Source organism: Mirounga leonina, unplaced genomic scaffold (genome assembly GCF_011800145.1).
Source record: "Mirounga leonina isolate KUSES-001 unplaced genomic scaffold, KU_Mleo_1.0 Mir_197, whole genome shotgun sequence".
NCBI lineage: Eukaryota > Metazoa > Chordata > Mammalia > Carnivora > Phocidae > Mirounga > Mirounga leonina.
In genome coordinates this window covers 12042730-12063518 of record NW_023270494.1, presented here as the reverse complement: position 1 = coordinate 12063518, position 20789 = coordinate 12042730, and the positions used below count along the sequence as shown (strand labels likewise).

The following is a 20789-nucleotide window of genomic DNA, read 5'->3' as shown; positions in this document are numbered from 1 at the left end:
TGGACCATGAACACCAAGCCCGTGGCATACCCAGGACTGTGCCCCTTCTGGGATTCTCCACGTTCATCATGATGGCAATGATTGCGTCATCTCTGGGCACACTCCTGAATATAATTTCCATCAGAATCACGTATTTTTCTTTTTGTCTTAATATTACATACTCACCTTGCCTTTTCAATGTTAGCACAATTGTCCCCACTCAACTGACTCACCCCGTCACCATTTTTCAGAGAAAGATATTGCCATGTTGCAAGAATACAGGTAGTTGTGGACAAGACTAGAGCTGGAGTACCAGGAGAGCTTGCCCACTGCCAAGAGCCTGGCTCCCCCCAGTGCCCTCACTTGCTCCCACATACCTGATGCAGATATGCCTGAGCGTATTCCACACGTCCCACATGCCCCCAACCTTCACGTCATTCTCCAGGGTGACAACCCAGAAGGCAAAACGCGCTGAGGAATCACCCTCCCACTTATTTGATGAGAATCCTCAGTGTCCGCCAAATCTTCCCACGTATGCCCTGTTGTATTTTAAAGAAGGGTTTTGTAAAGATCTCAAGCTATACTACAATCTGAAAAACATCAAAGTGAGTTAAAGATGAAATTTTAACCTCTATACAGAATCCTATTTTTAAGACTTAATAAGACCCATGAACATTTTTTGCAAAGTGTTAACTGCTTAGCAATAATTAACTATTAGAGCTTTCACCAGTTAGGTTGCTTATGGCATCAGCCTGAAATAGCTCTCCTTTTGCTTCCCAAAATGTTAATTTTTAATATCATATGGAAATGTTCGAATCCACTTCTTTCTCTGAAGCTGAATGCAGGGTAAACATTCAGTTGAGTGGTGACATTTTGTTTTATGATTTTTAATTATGATTCAATCAAAACTGGTGGGGTTTATGATTGCATAGATTAGTTATGGTTTTTCTCAGAAACTTTTTATATCATTATTCTATGAAAGGCTAGATTATCTCAATGTAATTTGTCGGATAATTATTATTTTTATTTAGTATGATTATAGTTCCACTACTTAAATATTAAGTGCCAGTTACGTGCACTGAGCTAAGGTGAATATATGGTCTTTTACTCTATGTCTAAAATCAAGTGAGTTTTGTTCTTTACCTAAAGCATATTAATCAAGTCAGTATTATTTCTCAATCTTAAATCTCAATTCTGGTTTTAAAAATTATCCACACTTTAGCCGCCTCTCTGTATCCATCTCGTCTGTCAGTTTGTCAACCTCTTTATCTACTCATCTACCTACCGTGTTTCACCTGAAATGTTTTGATGATCGTCATAAGTTTTTGGAATAACTTTCCAAAGATAATCTCATTACTTCCCCAAAGAATCTCATTATTCCCCCCAGGAATGTAAGGTTTCATTTTCCACACAAAAACAAGCATGCTCTCCTCAGAACATCCTGGACTTTGCTCATAGATCCTTCCAAAACCTGCATTTATTTCTTTTTGATGTACTCTTGTCATTAAGCTTCTGAAAACGAGAGATCCCTGTTTCATGCCCTTGTGGTCACTTGAAGAACCTGCAAATATTTTTATCTTCAGTCTTGGTCAGTTAAAAGCTAATCTAATCTCAAGAAACAAAATTACTTTGTACTTTAAAAACATATTACATGATTGTGGTAGTGGATATATAAATCCGGACATGTGCTAAAACTGCATAGCACTAAACATACACGCACGCACGTGTACCTACTCACACACGCATGCACTGAACACACACAATGAACACATGACAGACTTAAGCTTACCATTCTACAAAGTTGTAGTTTACTTAACTTGAAACGCTCCAATAGTCATTGAAATAGTAAGTTATTTTTACTATTTGGCTCCATGCTCTTACAAAATATCAATCTTAAGTTTCATGTTGGGCCAAGGAAATTTGGCTCTTTCTTATCTCTGGCCCCTCTTGCTCTGTGACTATGAGTGAGCTGATTATTCTGTGCCTCAGTTTTTGACATTCACTAAAAGAATGTAACCTTCCCTGCTTTGTAGAAGTGCTGTGAGAATTAATTGAATTGATGCCAGAATGGGAACAACATTTAATCAAAATTCAGAAAACAGATGAAAAACATCTTTATTCTCAGTAAATGGATTCCTCCACTCATAGCAAAAGGTTCAAGTTTGTATTTAGGAATATTAACGTACTGCTATTATATATTTTGCCATTTATTTCACAATGGTCTTAACATATGATGATTTACAAATCCTGAATGTTAAACTTTGTTACAGTGAGTTTGCTCACTTCTAAAAGCATAGATATTCCATATTTTATTGTAAATATGCTATCATTTATGTCCATAGTAACAATGAATATTTCTATAGGACTTGGCTTCTGGCAGACTCCAGACAGTCTCTATTTATTGTCTTACAATATCGTACTCTAGTTTTGCCACCAAATACTAGGTGGAAAAACTGAACTTCAAGGAAGATAACTGACTTGTCCAACGTATCTCACCAACCAGCCCTGTTCCCATAGAACCAACGGAATTCTATTCTAACCAGGACTAAGTTTTTTTTTTTTTAATTAGAAGAAGAAACAACTATTTCCTGCTTTTAAAAAGTCATCACTATTGAATTTGAAAGGAAATGGATACATCCAAACCCAAGGAAGAGCCATGTTCTCAGCTCATTAAGAAAGGTCCCTCATCGGATGATTACTTAGGAGAACTTAGAGGGAACCCGTTCATGGAGAGAACTAGTTCTCCAATGTGGAGAATACTACAGAGGTCTCTGAATAAACTTTCATGGATATCTATCACTTGGGGAACTGTGTCATGATAAGCTTCTCTTCTACACCAAAACCTTGTCTAAGAAAAACAAAGGCTAGTGAGAGGAACCAATTCGTATGGCGATTGATCTGATTGTGTGGTTCAAGTCCTGCCTGTCTTTTTGGTTCGATGTCATCTTCGACAATGGGAAATATGTGACCTCTTTCTATGCCTCTGTTTCTCCATTTGTAAAAGATGGATGATAATCACATTTGTAAATGACATAGGAACTTAAGGCATTTAACACAGTGCCCAAACCTTAGTGAGTACTCAAAAATTGTGTAGAATTAGGTAAGGATAAAGAAGGAGCCCTGTTCATTATTTTTTTGGTCATTACAGTTCCAAGTATTAGAAAAGGCAAAACCGCTTTCTTCATTCTAATAAGTCTATTTCTCAGTGAAATAAAATCTGACGCTTTTCATATTTTTGAGATCACAGATGTTCTTTCTTCTGATGAGTAAATATTGTGGAATGTTATAGTGGAAATGTCTTCCAAATATATTTGGTTCACCAGTTGTTCACCATTCACAGTTTTATTATAGTCTTTTATTGTGTGGAATTTCATGCGTTATAGTGTGCGATATGTTAATTGAAAATATTTAGTTTGTGGATTAGAGTTTTGCCAAATCCGCTCTTTTGTTAAGCATAAATACATATAAAATAGATGCCTCTCACTGAAGAATTGGACGTTATAGCATGCTGTTTTCATTTTAGATCATAGCAGAACTTCAGACAACCATTTCCTCTCTGAAAGAGGAGAAGAGCCGGCAGCAGCTTGCTGCAGAAAGGCGGCTCCAGGATGTTATACAGAAGTTTGAAGATGAGAAGCAGCAGCTGATTAGAGATAATGACCGAGCAATCAAGGTAATCTGAAGACTTCGGTAACCAGTGGTACCAGCTGCTTTAATGTAATTAAAAGGAGGGCTGAAATCGCAGCAGTGGGCAGATGAATGCAGGTATCTGGCTTGCTCACACAGCCTGCTGGAATTCCATTCACTGGACTCTACCTTTGATGTATCCAGTGACTCAGGCTGACTTCCCTCGAAGAGATCACATGCCAGCATAAAAAGTCATTTTTGGCAAGCCCAGTCCATTCACATTGAACAAATATTTGAAAAATACCCTGTCCTTTCTCTTGAGAACCACTTTGGAACTGTCTCTTGAAATTAGGATGACTGTTTTAGCCCAGTACTGCTGGCTAATAAATTCAGAAGTCAGCTTCCAATTTACATTCTATTCTTTGCCCACATCCTTTCATTATGTATTCACATAATGAGAAATAACCTGTTTGAGGTTTGGAATGCCAACCATTTGATGTGCTTTGACATAGTACAGGGTAGATGTGTTGCTGCTGAGAACCTAGGCTGTTTCCAAATGGCTTCAGAGAATCATGCCTTTAATAGCAACAGAAAGTTCCCTGGACCCTGATTCTTTAGGTGATAGGCAGTTAGATCTCAAAGTAGTTTTTTTCTTGGCTTCATAGCAGCGAATATTATTGTAAGTGTCTACATCATGCTGTGTTTAATCTGTGAGGATAAGCATCTGGAAACCTTTATAAATAAGATTTAAAAGAGAACAAAATTTTTTTAAGAATTTCCAGCAAAAGATTATTTTTCAGTGATTTTACTTTGTTATAACAATGCTTAAAGCATGTTGGGTAATCATACAAAGCAAGGAAAAATAAAAGAAACATTTGGGTTTTATCGCTGCCCTTTTCTGCCTAACCCCTCCGTCTTTCTTTTCTATAGCCTATTGTAGGCAATCTGAGTAATTTACGGAGAAGCTAGTGTTAATGTAAGTTGCTTTTTAAAATATACTCTTTAAGCCTGGACAAGACTGAATGGAATAAAAAAAAACCCTTCAGATATGGACAAAATCTTGGAGGCCATTTCATCCAGCCTCCTCACTTTAGAGGTGAGGACTGACTTTATTTTGTTCTTAATGAGATTTTCCTTATATATTGCCATCAGCCAGCTTCTTTTCCCCCTATGTGGGATATGAGACAAAAAAGAGGGTTCTTTTTTATATTCTGGTAATTGAAAAAAAATCTTTGAAGCTCTTCTCATTTATAAATGCACAGGAGGTACTCGTTGATCTGTATAACTGTTTTGCTTGGCATGAACTGAGCTGAATACTTTGTTTAAATTCCTTTAGTTATATAAAAATTTCATTTTAAGTGAATTTCTTTTCCACTTGATGTCCAAATACCATGCACTAGGCAATTTCCAAATTTTAAATAAATAATTGAATCCCAATATACGCAAAAAGGGAAAACATAGATTTACTCCATAATGGCATAGTTTCTAGTATTGTTTCTTAAGATTAAAAAAAAATCTTGAAAGAAATATAATTAGTACAACTGCCTATTTTTAACTGTTTCTGCAGTTTTAGTCCACTTACCTGTTAAAACAGAAAACCATTGTGATCCTAATTTCCAGAAAAGTGTCAGATCTTAAAGACTGAATTTAAAAGATGATGTACATACATAATATTATATTAAAATATATATTATATGATACTTATGACCTCCGGAACATAGGTACTTGAAAATAACTAAAATTAGAATGTAGGTAAGATATAGTTCAGTTTTTTGTTTCGTTTTGTTTTTTATGAGGGGGGAGAGAGAGAGAGTGGGGAGGAGGGGCAGAAGGAGAGGAGAGAGAATCTTAAACAGACTCCTTGCTGAGCTCAGGACCCTGAGATCTCAACCTGAGCCCAAATCAAGAGTCGGCCGCGTAACCGACTGAGCCACCCAGGCGCCGCAGATATGGTATAGTTTTGATTGACTCAATTAGATTATGTGTAAAGTGAATGATCGTTGTGGGGTTTCTTTACTAACCTACATAAGGTAAGTAATTCATTGGCACTCCTCGCCTTGCTTTTCTTTTCCAGACTATGTCACCAAAAATGAAAGGAATAATAGCTTATTCTTATTTAACATGTCCTATGTACCACACTCTCTGCCAGACATTTTTATTCATCGCCAGTCCCGTTATGTCATTTAGGCCTTCTAGTAATCTTTAAAAGGAAGGTTATTTCTATCATCCCCATCTTACAGGTGGGAGAACTGAGGCTCTGAGGTTCAATAACCAGCCCAAGGTCATACTGCTCAACAACTGTCAGAGCCAGGTTCAAGTCATGGTCTTCCTGACAGGAAAGGCTCAGCCATGAACTATTGGACACACACCAGCCTCTACATTCTGTCCCTGAAAGCCAGTCGTTGGCCAAGTGCACAAATGAACCCGGATAGCCTCACTCTCATTTTCTGTCTGCCTGAGTGATAATAGCACGTCTGCAACAGCTGTTTGATTTGGACACTCTAATTGTGTTGGAGTGTTTTGTACATATAGATACATAGATAGATCCGGATACTCAGAGAGAGGCACAGAGAGAGAGGCACATGAGGCTTGTATTTGGTTTTCTGAAACCAAATGTATTTGTCTGCATCTATATTAAAACAAGCTAATATGTACCGAAGATTTTGTGATATTAAATATTACTGTATTGAAATACTGGAATCAAAGAGTGCTGTATAAAGAGTGTGCATGCTAATTGTGAAATGCACTTTGCCCCACGTTCTGGGTTAGGGACGAGCTGAGCTCTCAAGCTGGCGGTCAGGGATGAGGGTGGAGAGTAAATCTCGTACTCACCCTGCCAGAGCTTACAATAATGTCTCCGTGGATCAGCAGACCTTTTCTTAAAGTAATTCTTGAGAGAAAAGTTTGGGTATAAAGTAGTCTACCACAATCCACTTTTAAGGGCCACTACTCTGGTATAGTGTATGTAACCTGCTAAAACATTTCTGGAGAATAATTTGGCAATACCTATCTTTATTACATTGCCTGAGGGACATGCCCATTGACCCATTTCCAGAATGTGCCCAAAGGGGGCAGTTAAACGGTTGCACAGAGCTTTAGCTAGCCAAAAAAATATTCATTCTAACATTCATTCATCAATCAAATAACTATTTATCAAGGTCCTGCTGCATGCAAGGCACCCACCATACTCACATTTTCTATTTCCCTTCTATATTTTTTGCCATAGTACATAAACTAAAAGTGATGCACTATTGAAAATAGTATTGGAGAATGATATTTAAGGATAGTGAAAATGTTCACAAGATAGTTTTCAATGAAAATACAGTTTACAGAAATTGTATATGAGGTCATGTTTGCAAATAAAAGTGCATATAAAGAGAAAAAAGAAGGAATCATATATCAAAATTTTACTGGAGGACATCTCTGCGGGGTGGAATTTGTGGTAATTTTCTTTTATCTTAGCTCCATATTTTTAATTATAACATCACTTCTGCAATAAGAAACAAAACTATGGTGAAAGAGGAAGAGCCAGCAGTCTAAAGGAGCCCAGTGGATATTAATCATGGTAGCGGAGACCCACGAGCAGGCATGATCCTGGCTGTCTAAGAGACAAAAGTCCAAGCGAGGTCTTTCACAGAACAGAATTCCTGGAGTGTAAAAGGAGTTATAGAAACAAATGCATTCATTCGGGTAAATCTTTTATACTGTAGTATGCCCTATCTTGAGAGCAAAAAGATCTTTATCACTTATCTACTGCGTTAGCTCACTCCTTACCTTCAAAGTCAAGCTTCTAAAAAGAGCCGGCTCTCCTGCATATAACACACTACCCCAAAACTTGATGTTTTAAAGCAACAACCATTTTATATGCCTAGAATTCTTTGGATCAGAAATTCAGGCAGGGATAGCCTGGGTGGTTCTTCTGCTCCATGTGTAGCATTGTGGAGTTACGTTCAGCAGGAAGCTTGGCTGGGCTGCAACATCCAGTATGGCTCCAGGTGCTGTCCATATGGCCTCGCTCTCTGGGTGGTCAGACCTTTCACGTGGAAGCCGGCATCCAAGAGGAGTATTCCAATAGGTGAAGGCAGATCTGCACTTCCCTTAAGGCTACTGTAGGAAGATTCACAGTGGCACTTCCATCACTTCCATTCTATTGGTTGAGATAGGTCCCAGGGTCAGCCTGAACCAAGGAGGGAGTGGAATTAGCCTCTACCTCTGGAAGGGAGGAGTGGCAGAGATGGTGAAGCCATCTTGAACCCATACAATAATCTATGCTAAATGTCATCTCCCATTGATTCCTCACCTGTACGAAATAGTACCAAGTAGAAAAATAACTATATTTATATTCCTACGACCCAGAATCAACATTGTTATTTAACGTCATAGCCTAGCTGTATGCATAATTTTAAAGAAAATCTCTGTTGTTTTCTAAAAAGATGGATAATCGCATATGCTCACAAATGATTCAAAATGTAGGGGGAAAGGTAATATTTAAAGTAACCCCAAATCCCATCACTCAGAAATAACCATCATCACATTAAGGTGAACATCATTTCAGATAATCCTACTACATATAAGGAGAAAAGAGAAGGAAAGCTAAATAGACTCATAAAATGAGGTAATCCTCCAGATTCTGTATTTCTGCTTGTTTTAGAAAGATCTCTGGAGTTAATTTTACTTCAGTTCAACAGATGAAAGAAACTAGCGTCTAAAGAAGGAATTATTAGACTTTTGGACAGAATTTGATTTGGGGTTGAAAATGAGTACATTAAGACATTCATACTTCCTCCCATAACCCCTGCTTTCCGCCTCTAGCCTGGGACAGTGTTATTATTTTTACACTGTCCAGGTTTGTGATAGTCACAATTTGTCCATAACCCTATTCTTCAGTTTAATACTCAAGCTGTCCTTGGTGGATTTGGGGCTTACCACTGGACCTTTTACCACAGCGACTCCATTTCTGAAGTTTTTACTTCGATTTGGTTCTTAATTGGCTGGATTTCATGGTCAAATCATTTTTTGAAGACTCATGGTACTGTCTTCCCTGAATTGTTCATGTTTAAGAATGTCTGCTGATTTATCTTTATGTTTGAATGCCATGTTAGATGGGCGCCATCTTGGTCATGTGTTTTCCCATGAGAACTGTAAACACTGCCCACCTAGCATTTAATATTGCTGTGGGGGAGGCTGGGCAAGATTAGGTTTTCCCCCATGGAAATGATTTGCCTTTTTTTGAGGGATTCCTAAAGAAGTCTTTCTTTATTGTGTTCAGGTTAGTAGATTAACCAGGATAAATTCGGTAATTAACCAGAATACCTCTACATGTTAAACATTCAGTATATGTTTCTGAAGCATCGTGATTCTCCCCTCTCTGTAAGTAAAACTGATTTGTGGAGTCTGTGCATTTTCTCTAATCCGAGGGGAGGGAAAAGAAGACCTGGGGTAGAGGTGTGTGTGTAGTCTGGTTGGGGTGACTGTTCTGTGTTTCTGTGTTCATGCTACCTAAATGGGAGAGGGCATCTGATATCCCTTTGGGGTTTGAATGATCCCAATTTGGCATGTATTCCTGAAGTCCTGACACCTTCACTTTTCTCAGAAATAGAAAGCCCTGGTATTTACCTGTTTTTCCATCACATCCTTTTCCACTTCTCACAGTCGGAAGAGGAAAAAGATGAGGTGGTCACTCATACAGCTTTTTTCTCTCCACATTTGGTGATATTAATGAGATTTGTCAGGATTTCATTGACTTCTAACAAAATAACAAATTGGGGGACATTGGCAGATATGGAGGTTGTGTCCTGATGTAATACTCTGGTGCGCTCCAGAATCATGTTTCTTTCCTTGACTACAGGCTTTTGGGAGGTTTTTTGTTTTTGGTTTTGGTTTTTTTGTATTATTTACCTTACTACCCTATTTCAATGCTTCAGTGCATTTTTGCTAGTTTTTACTTGTTAGTCACTTCATTTGGCGTTGTAAAACCTTCTATTTGATCTCAGAAGCCCCTCTGACTCCTTTATAACATTTAACAAGGAACCTGTGTTCATCTTCTATTGCCACAATAATGCTGCATAACAAACAGGCCCCCAAATTTAATGACTTATAATGACAAGCATTTATTTATTTAATTTTTTGCAGAAAATCTATGGATTATTGCTATGGCTTAGATTCAGGCTGTTGATTGGCTGCATTTGACTCCAGGCTTTAGAATGAGTTCAGGCCTACTCTATCTGTCTGCACAATCTCCCCAGACTAGTAGCTGCCTGGGGTATCCTCCTCATGGTGGATTATGATGAGTACAAAATGATGAACAGGAAAAAACATTCCTGCAGCCCATGCCTCATTTCCATCCACATCAATGGGGCAGGGAAATTGTAGAACCACTCAAATAAGAGTCCATGAACATCTATGAACAAGGATTTAATCGGCCACATAAACAGTCTCTAAAATCTCCCTTAGCTCCATGGCAACACATTCCCAGTTCATCCACCATTCTGAAACCCTCTCTCCCACCTCCATTCCCTGTTTCTTCCTCCTCTTTTTACATTCAAAAATAGTGGTCTTAGGTAAGACCACTTCTACTTTCTTTGTATGTATCCCGGACAGTCTCACCTCTTCATTATGTAGCTTCTGTGCAAATGAATTTTGAATCTTCATCTCCACCTAGACTTTTTTTCTGAGCTCTCAATCCAGATTTCTAACTACCATCACAGATTTCCCTTGATGACCCATTAGGCTGCTCAAACTAGACATCCTATAAACTGAACATATCTTCCTCTCACTCTTGTCTTGCCCCCAACCTGTTTTTCTTCTTGTATTGATGATCTGAATTGACTGGTCCCTCAAGTCAGATTCTGAAAGTCCCCTTGAATGAATCCTTCTCCTCCCCCACCTCTCTGAGGTCAATTCCTAGAAATAATGCCTAAATATCTGCCAACACATACCCCATTCTGCAATCACTAGTTCCTACCTTCTTAGTCAGCTCTTTATCATCTTTGTCCTTGCCTGTTACAACCCCTCCTATATAGAATCACTGCCAACAACTCAACTGTCCCAAGTCTATTCCTCCCCATGTTGATAAGGTGACCTTTCTAAAACACAAATATGAGCATGTGGTTTGCTACTTAAAATCCATCAGTGGCTTTCCATTGCCTACAAGCCTATACTTGCCAGCATGGCATACAAAACACCTGATGATCCACACCAGCAGTTCTCAAGGTGTCCTCAGACCCGTGTGCGTCCCTGATACCTTTTCAGGAGCTCCACAAGATCAAAACTGTTTTCTAAGACATCATTTGCCTTTTTCACTGTGTTCACATTTGCACTGATGGTATAAAAGCCACAGTGGATAAAACAACTGGTGTCTTAGCACAAAACACAACATTGTCACTAAACTGAGTAGTGATTATTTCCTTCACCACCATCTACTTGTGCTTTAAAAAAAAAACTGAAGCAATAAAGTATTACTTCTATTAAATCTCAACCCTTGAGAACACATCTTTTTAATATTAATAGGAAGTACACACAAAGCACTTCTCCTGCAGACTGAAGTATGGTGTTGTCTCTAGGAAAAGCAGCACTGCGTTTGTTTGAGTGCGAGCTGAACTCTAGGCACCTGGAAGGAACAAGGACTGGCAAAGTAGGCTTATTCAGATCTGACTCTCTGGCAGAGGTGTTCTTGAGAAGGAAGGAAGTGAACCTGACACTTCAAGGCCAACAACTGGTTATACTGTTGCTAATGATAAAATCTGAGCTTTTAAGCAAAAATCAGAAATTTGGAAAACCTTGTACCATCACTGTAAGCTTGACAGCACCCCAGTACTTAAAGACTTTTCTGATGAGGTCAATGGTATTACCAATGATGTGAATGGGAAGAAAGGGGGAGGAATATAATGAAGTGTATCAACATTTGGAAGATTTATATAACTCACTGTACCAGTGTTTTCCAAATGACCAATAGCTGGTGTTACAAAATCATGTGTGGGTAAAAGATCCTTACAACGTATAAAAGAGAACAATGGATTTTTTTTTTAAGACTTTATTTATTTTTGTGCATGCATGCAAGAGAGAGAAAGAGAAAGATGGTGAGCATGAGAGGTGGGGAAGGGCAGAGGGAGAAGCAGACTCCCGGCTGGGCAGGGATCCCAATGCGGAACTCGATCCCAGGACCCTGGGACCACGACTGAGCTAAAGGCAGACGCTCAACGGACTGAGCCACCCAGGCACCTGAGAACAATGGATTTTAATGGAGTAGTAGGCAAAGTTCACGGCTAAGAGTTCCAAATTGGGTATTGCAGCTAACCTTTAAGAAACTACCACGTCAAGTTTGGGGTTTTTAAAAAGATTTTATTTATTTATTTATTTGTGAGAGAGAGAGAAGGAGCGAGAGTACGTGCACACACGAGCAGGGAAGGGGGCAGAAAGAGAGGGAGAAGCAGACTCCTCACTGAGCAGGGAGCCCGATAAGGGACTCATTCCCAGGACCCCGGGATCATGACCTGAGCCAAAGGCAGACGCTCAACCGAGCGAACCACCCGGGAGCCCCTACTGCTTGTCAAGTTTTGATTTGTCCTAATGAGTACCCACAATCATCTGAAAAGGCTCCTAAAATAATCCTTCCTTTCCTAATTACTTATTTATGGGAGACTAGATTGTTTTCCTGTACCTCACCCAGAGCAACACATTGCAAGAGATGGAGCTCAGAAGCAGGTAGGAGAATCCAGCTCCCTTCTATTAAGCCAGACATTAAAAAGACTCAGAAAAATATAAAGCATAGCCACTCTTCTCACTAATTTTTTTTTGCTTTAGAAAAGTTATTTTTATTAAAAATATGGTATTTATGTTCACACACAATGGATTTATGGCTTATTTTAAAATTAATATTTTAATATTTCTTAATTTTAATTTCTAATACAGTATATATCAATAAATAGAACACACATAAACAAAACCTCTGGGATTCTTTTAAGAGTGTAAAGGGATCCAGAGACCAAAAACTTTGAGAACTGCCGCCCTTTTGTCTGCCTCATCAAACAGCCAGTCCTCAGCATTCATGCCATGCTCCCTGTGATCCCGTAACTGTGTGTGAGGTCCTTCCCTTTTAAGATTTAAATGTCATCTTTTCTGTGACGTGTCGGAGTGGGAAGCTCATGCCAGCTTTGGCCTTCCTCTGGTGAAGCTTTCACTGCTCTGTAACACTGGTCTGCAACCCCTGATCCAAACCGTGGATTGGCTATGCTCCACAAATCAGGATCTGCAGATTCCGGGAAGGTGGTACGGTGCTTGTCCTTTATCCCCAGGGGGGTTGGGTCGGCACATGTGCCCAGACACCCAAATGCACAGTGAAACGTGCTAGTATCTCAAATGGGACAAATAAAGACTAAGACCCCTGGCAGACATCAGTCCGGTTTTGTTGCCTCGCAAGTGAACCGCAACCTTTCAAAAATAATTTGTGGTTTTCGGAAGATTTTTGAATTTCAGGATTGCAGATAGGAGATTGCGAATCTGTCTTTTGACTGATTGTCTTTCTCACCGCCTAGTCTCTGAGCTTCTTGGGAACAGGCTCTTGCCACAACATTTAGTCCAGTGGAAGGTGCCAGAAATATGCTGAGTGAATGAACGATACTGCCTCATAAGTCCAGGCTCTGAGCACTAATAGTGTCCATTTATTCTCATGTTATCTTATGGATGGCAGCAAGCTTGTAAATATTTTGGGATGGTATAGCAGATAGGTGTAAATAACTTTGATCTTGTGATAAACAGTGACATGTTTGCCTGATTAGGCAGATTCAAATAAAATACCCTATAACTTGCATATATTATCCGAGAGCATAATTTGTCTCCTCCAGGGGAAGGCTCCCAAAAGGCTGTCCACCGAAGCAAAGTTATCTAAATGTTAGTTCTACTACCCACGGCACTCACAGAAGTTCACTGGGGGAAACTGTTAGAACTAGCTCTATAGAAAGACTGTGGAACATTCTTCTGGCATCACTGCCCCACCAGGGCTAAGCCCTTTCTTTGAAGCTAGTGTATTGAAAGTTCCTCACTGTGAAGCCAGATGTCCAAGCAGAGATTTCATATCAAGGAGAAATGTTGTAAAATTTTTGCTTGCAGGCATAGAAAAGAGATTTTAAAGCATTGATCCTTCTCTCCCTTGGCCACTGACTGGAGTTCACGAGAAAAGGTCGGCTGCCAGTAGGACATCTAGAAATCTGGTCTGTATTACCAGAAGGGCTTGAGGGGGGAAAAGAGAATATTTCATAAGATTGGGCAATTCTCACTGTGCTAAAAGCTTACAGGAATCCATTTCCCAAAGAATAAAATTACAAACCTCATTGTGGGGTTTTAGTAGCATTGAGAAACAGAAAGAAATCTCAGTGCCCAGCATCAGATGGCTTTGTTTGGGACCTGTTCATTATTTAATTCCTATCTCCCCTGTATGCACGTCCTGAGGGTGCGGGGGCGAAGTGGCATTTTCTTTGTGCTCTCCTGAATTAGAATTAATAATGCTAAGAATAGGACTGTATTTTCCATCCCACCCAAGAAGGCTTGCCTGCGTACTCAGAAAGGAAGACAGAGCCATTCATTCATACTAGCAAAAACTGTAAGTGCCATTTTCCAGGAAGAATATTCTGGAAGATAAGGTTCGATACAGTGTGGTAGTGAATTATGACTTCGCTTCCTAGAGGAAGGAGAAGCAATAACAGTAAATGAGCAGAGAAGGAATGAACAGTTCTCCCCCCAAAGCGTTTTACCCCCATATCTTTCCTTCAGTTCTGTTCTCTGGCAAAATTTTATTTTATTTAAAGACTAGTTGAAGATCATTTGTTCAGTGGACAAAATCCTTCAGGCATTATGAAAAGTATTTTCAGCCTCTGGGACACTGCCTTCATATACTAAGAGATCAATTAGGGTTCGATGAGTGAATGTGGGAGTGACCGAAAGTGATTCAAAGAATACAGGTGAAAACAGATTCTCCTTCACTAGGAGCTGTGTAAACTCTACTCTTTGGAAGCCACTCCGTGAATTTTATTACTGCATGGTCCAAAATATGAATGGCTTTGGTGAATCAAATTTTGGGATATATAAGCATCAGTTTCTTTAATTTTTGAAAAAAATTAAAAAATAACTATTTGGAAATATTTTAATCTTTAATGATTCTGAACTATCTCAGAAACTATTTCAGAGCCAGTATGATGCACATAATGAGCACTGAAATACATAATTGTAAGCCTCCATAACCAAAATTACTGAATGATTACTATGTATATACATATGTGTATATACACATAATTATATATATATTCACATCCGTGTGTTATTCAGAAGCACTGGGTTATAAAGAATTTTAATTATTAGAAGACTTGATAATGATTTAATATATTCAGTATATTAAATAGTTTTGTTATGTCTTGATTTAATTAGCTGTTGGCCCATTCTCTCTAGCAGAAGCTGGGTTTCTGGTCAGTCTCGGGTGACTCTTGATAAACCTCTCTTTTACTATTTACCAACAGTGAAATTTATGCCTCTTCCTTTTAGGGAACATAATACTATCTCTTGCTTCCCCAGGTTTTATTCCCAAAGAATTCAGCATGTTGCTGTTGTCCTCCTATACTCTGTCCCCCACGTTGGGCATGGGTGACAGCAGCACCCAGTTGGGGTGCTGGCCCAGGCTTGTGCTAGCTTGAGTGAGCTGACTGTTACGTTGTCAGGGATTCTGCCGGCTGCAATGTGTGCACCGTGGAAGTCGGTGCACACTGCTACAAAGATTTTTTTTTGAGAGCCAGTTATTAAACATGGGTACTACAGCTACAAGAGTTCCTTTTCTCCTACTTTCTTGATGAAATCAACTTCCAGCTATAGTCACCATGCTCATGGTGCTGCTCAGCCTTCTCAGAACAAGGGGTGTTTGGATGGACAGGTGGATAAACAGCATTCTGTTATCCCTCTTGCTACTCTTTCTAGCTACCAACCAACCACTTGCTCTGCTTTTTTGGATATGTACTATATGATTTAGCTCTTCCAAATGTTCCCTTAAAGTCTGTTTTCTAAGCCCAATATCATATGGGAAGTTTACAAAGTAACCTATTACCTCTAAATTCAGTGGTGTTTTCCCCACTTCTAATCATCCTCTAACTCCATGCAGCCTTTGACTATACTGACCAACAATTTTCCTTCTAGAACAGAGGTTGGCAAACTTCTTCTGTAAAGGCCAGATAGCGAATATTTTGGGCTTTGTGGGCCATACAATCTCTGTGGCAGCTACTCAGCTCCTGCTTCTGTGGGGAAAAGTAGCCTTAGACAATATGTCAGCAAGTGGGCATGGCTGTGTTCCAATAAAACTTTATTTACAAAAACTGGATGGGTGCTAGTTTTGGTCTGTTGGCCATAGTTTTCTAACCTCTGCTCTAGAAATTCTTTTCTTGGTTTATACGATACTTCTTTTGCTTGTTTCCTCTATTGATGTCTTTCCTCCCTGTGGGTGTTCCTCAAGTCTGTGTCCTGGGCTTCACTTCCCCTTTTCCCTTCCACTGTGAGCTCATCTCCTGCATGACTTAAGCTGTCACTTCTATAGGGATGCTTCCCAGAAGCCTCAGCCTGATTCTCTCTTGGGTCCTGTATCTCATACTGCCTGTAAATCATCTTCATTTGGAGAATGCTCTACTATTTCAAACTCACTAACTACAACATTGAATTATCATCCTCCCTTCCAAATTGGCTCTTCTTTAGTCTATCAGGGTTACCCCCAGGCTTTCTATTTCCTGTTAGAAACTTTGGGTTCATCTTTGTCCTTTCTTTCCTTCATCCCAATTTACCTCAAGCCTATCACCAGAATCCGAGAATATATATCTTATTCCTCTGCTATGACCCTATTCAGAGCCCTTCTCAACTTGCAGTTGATTTAAAACAGCCTCCTCTCAGCTGGTGTCCCTGCCAAAAGTCTCTCAGCTCAGTCCAGGATGAAGAACTCTGCCAGAGAAATCTTAAATCACTGACTTCCCTGCCTTACAAAGGGTGCTTGAAAATCAATAGGAAGACTAAAAAGCTGGTGGACGAAGAAAGCAAAGGATGTGAACACAGAATTCACAGACAAAAAGCAACATCCAGCAAACCTGTGAAAAATATGCTAATTCTCATTCATAATTAAAGAAATGTAAATCAACACTACAAAGTTGTGAAGGGCCTGGCTGCCATTTGATAGGCATAAATTTTGAATTTGAAAAAATAGCTGATAATGCGCAGTTGTTGGGAGCATAGGTAGATGCAGCCTCTTTGGAGGGCAGCAAGTACAACCACTTGAAATGCACAGAGCCTTTGGGTCAGCAGTTCCATGGGTAGGAATTTATCCTACGGACGTACTTACAGGGATATGCAATATTATTTGAGCAAAAATCTAAGGAAAATGATGAATTATGGTACACACATCCATACAACAGAATACCACGAGGCCATTTTAAAAGCCTGAAGTAGATCTCTATGGGAAAGGAGACAAGATAGCCAACATGTTGTAAATGAAAACAAGGCAGAATGGCACGTACATTTAAATTTGCCCAAATGGGTCTCAAAATGGGGCAACTGGCCATTTTGGGGGATAAGACATTTCATTTTTCCTTGTCTGTATTTTGATGATGTTTTAATTTCTTACAAGGTCACATTACTAGATTGAATGTCGAGGGTTGCTTATAACCTTAAGGTGCAGCTCTTCTGCCTGGCTTTCATAGCCCATCCAGATTTCTCAGGATTCCCCAACATGCGCATTCTGTTGTAGCCAACTGGTCTCCCTGCCTGAAAGTATGAGACACTGCCTACATCCACCATTCATGGATTCACGCTGTGCCTTCCTCCTCACTGCAGCCTCTTCTCCACCCCCTCAGACTTGTCATGTATCACCAAGGCCATCTCAAGGTCCTACCTGACTATCCCTTCCCTGGGGACCTTTTACTTTCATGAAGCTCCCCTTAAGGCTTAGTGATTCTTTCATTATTTCTGGTTTCTGCATAGCACCCACATCACTGGGCACCCAAGAATACAGACGTAGTTGATTTAAAGAATATAATCTCTCATTATTAAATGCTAAATCTTAGGTCTGTTATTGTATTTTTTTAAGGCAGCTTGAAGCATATCATCACCAACCTTGCAGTTAAAAGAAGTGTGGTTACACACACACACACACACACACACACACACAAATACATCTGCAGTTAACTGTCTAAGCCTTTGGGTTAGCAAACTCCTCTTTTAAGATGCAGACATCCTTGATGTGTTAACATATTAAAACCACTTGAAGTCGTTCACACTCTAATGTGAAGTTGTTTAATCAGAGACTTTCTTCCTAACAATTAGATGAGATCATCTCATTTGAAGGAGTAGGAAGTGGTATCTGGAGCGGGAAGGGGGGAGCGGAGAGCTGTAGGGTACTGAGAGGCCTGAGGCACAGAGCCAGGGAGGGGCAGGAGGGGAGGCCACAGTGAACAGGGAGGTGGCTAGACAGGGATGGGAGGAAGAGTCCCTGGATCCCCATGGCCTGGTGGGACTTTGTTTGCCATCATCTTTGTCACTACAGAAGTTAACACCTGACTTCATAAGTCGTTCTGACTCTATTTTACATGATTCTATGTTGACGGGTGTTGGGTTTTACAAAAGGAAATGGAATGGATGTATATGTGTGTGTATGTGTGTGTTGGTGTGTTGGTGTGTACATGCTTTTCCAAAAAAGATAGGATGTGTGTACCTATGTATATACATGCATGTATGTTTTCCAGCAGTTATTACATATTCTTGGTGAGAAAAAAGTGAAGCTGTGAATAAACAGTTGTATTATCATAGCTCATTCTGCTTTGTGTGTGTGTGTGTGTGTGTGTGTATTTAGGGCATTTGTTGCAGGAGGTAATACAGAATGTAGAGAGTTAATTGACAGCTTGAACAGAATTTCTAAGGAACTAAATCAAAATCAATAAATGAATCAAATTAATCCAGTTTTTGTATGTGTATTGTGTTTGCCAAATGCATATAACTGGAAAAAAAATCATAAAAAACTGACGCGATGCTGTCGAGCCATCAGGACAGACCAAAATGTCATTTTCAGGCTTGTCAATAGGAGGCTGTTTCTACCAGGGCACGGGAGGAGCAGCTGAAACCAAAGATTTGGAGCGAAAGAGATCTGGGGTGGTTGGTGGGTTACAGGAATGCTTTAATGTTGGAAGCACAGAGGAAAAAGTGGAATTAAAAACAAAGCAACAGCCCCCATTTTCTTCAAGAGAGGCAGAGCCCTTTTGCTTTTATGTCTCTGTCACTTGCTCCAGGATTCTTCATAAAGCCCTCTAACCACCTAAATAAATATTCATATGGCTGCTCACCATCTCATTAATAAAACAAGATTTGGTGGTACAATATTTCAGAGTAACATGCGATTTGCCTCTCACCCTTGTTTAACTTTAAATCTCAAGCAATTAATAAATTAGACTCGAGAGCTTTTTAAGAAGTAACATCCTCCATGCACCACAAATTGCATTATTTTTATGTGTAAATAATGATGAAAGGAGAGATTGTTCCTTTGATGTCTATAAACTACACTGTAAAATATGCAGAAAACATTCTTGAGTTTAGTCGCAGCCAAAACAAATAGACTAGTTCATAAAACAAAGCAGCAGCATTCTTAGAAACAATCATTATTTTTCTTTTCATCTCAATGGCTCTTTTTCCATCTTCTATTCTTGCCATTTTCGTGGCAGATTTGTTCCAAATGCAAAAGCGACACTGGTCTGCATTTTCTCATCCAGAGGACCGGGTCCCTCCCAGGTTCCTCCCCAGTAAAGTTTCTTCCTCTACAGCTATGACCAGACCTCAACTGGACTGCCAGGCTTTGTGCAGGGAATCATTTTTGTCCGTAGCATTTCATTGTTGCTTTAAAAACGATTTCAAATGTTAACAAATATCCGTGTTCCTCAGAGAGATCTATTTACTTTCCTCTTGATTCTCCAAGCTGGCTTATCTGGTTTTGTTTTCTTTTTAAATAGGATCTGCAAAGTTTACGAAGTCTGAGTTTGGCCTATTTTTTTTCCTTGGGTAGAGATAATAAATAGCACCTCGTTGTAAGTTTTTACCTATCATGGGAAGGGGACAGAAACAGTTTGGGCTTCTGTTAGAATATGGCATAAGCTGGTGTGTGATCTACGTTGGACCCTGCATGTATTCTTCTCTGAATACACTGTATGTAGCATAAGATTAAATACTAGGTGAATATGCTTATTTGGAGAGGCCAAAGATGTATGCTTAACTTCCAGTCCCTCCCAGCCTGAGCAATGGATATTCTTCCACGGGATCAGCTCTTCTGTGGCCCCCGTTTCGCCTTGCTAGCAAGTCTACTGTTTCACTTCTTAGCCTAATGCGCTCTCATTAAAATGGATCCCGAGCTCTGATCAATTCAAATACCAGTCTTGTCTATCAGGTCCCATTTCCTCCGGCTGAGTTTTTCTTCTGATTTCTCTTTTCTCCTTGACGGCATGTTTCCACTTGAACTCGCCATCTCTCTGTTCTCGAACATCATGTCCTCCTCCATCCTTCCTGTCATCCTTCCTGTATTCTTAACCAAGTTTAATGAGCAGATTATTAAAAATAGTAGATATTCATGTGAAACTGTTTCCTCTTACACCAACTGAAATCATAGTCCCATATTATTTCATTGATCACTAGCATCTTCAAGCGGAAACGAATCTTAAAGAGTTGGCCCACGGACCTCACTGACCTCCCATTCTCTCCATCCTCGTCCCCCATTTCACAAATAAAAATCTTGAGCCCGCCTTGGGGGAGGTGCCTGGTCACACAGCTGTGGCAGCACTGAGACTTGAACCCCAAGCCTTCTGAGGCTTTGGTTTTTCCCTCGTACTCCGTGTTGTCAAACACACATGGAAATGGAATGTACGTACGATTTTTACTGTAAAACGGATGGGGCGTCTTCCTCACAATCTTCTATGGCTCCTCTCAACCTAAGCAGAACTTGCCCTTGGCTTTTAGAGAGGAGCTCAGCAAAGCCATTTCTCATTTGGACTGTTTAAGAAATGTTTCCTTCAATAGTTGGCGTTAGTGCTTGCTGTGATTTTTAAAAAATTATCTTTAGCTGTCCTTGGAAACAGAATGTTCAAGGCCAATTTAGAAAAGAGGTCATGATTTGAAAAGTAACTTTCTAAACA

The 20789-nt window shown here is 39.7% G+C and overlaps 1 protein-coding gene across 1 annotated transcript in view; it reads left to right on the top strand.

The window, feature by feature from the left end:
• The window catches only part of CEP112 (centrosomal protein 112), a 429161-nt gene that overhangs the window by 340082 nt on the left and 68290 nt on the right, over positions 1 to 20789 (top strand). Inside the window, exon 24 of the mRNA XM_035026212.1 lies at positions 3503 to 3652. Coding sequence (XP_034882103.1) covers positions 3503 to 3652 — 150 coding nt within the window. The remainder of the gene's footprint in view (positions 1 to 3502; positions 3653 to 20789) is intronic.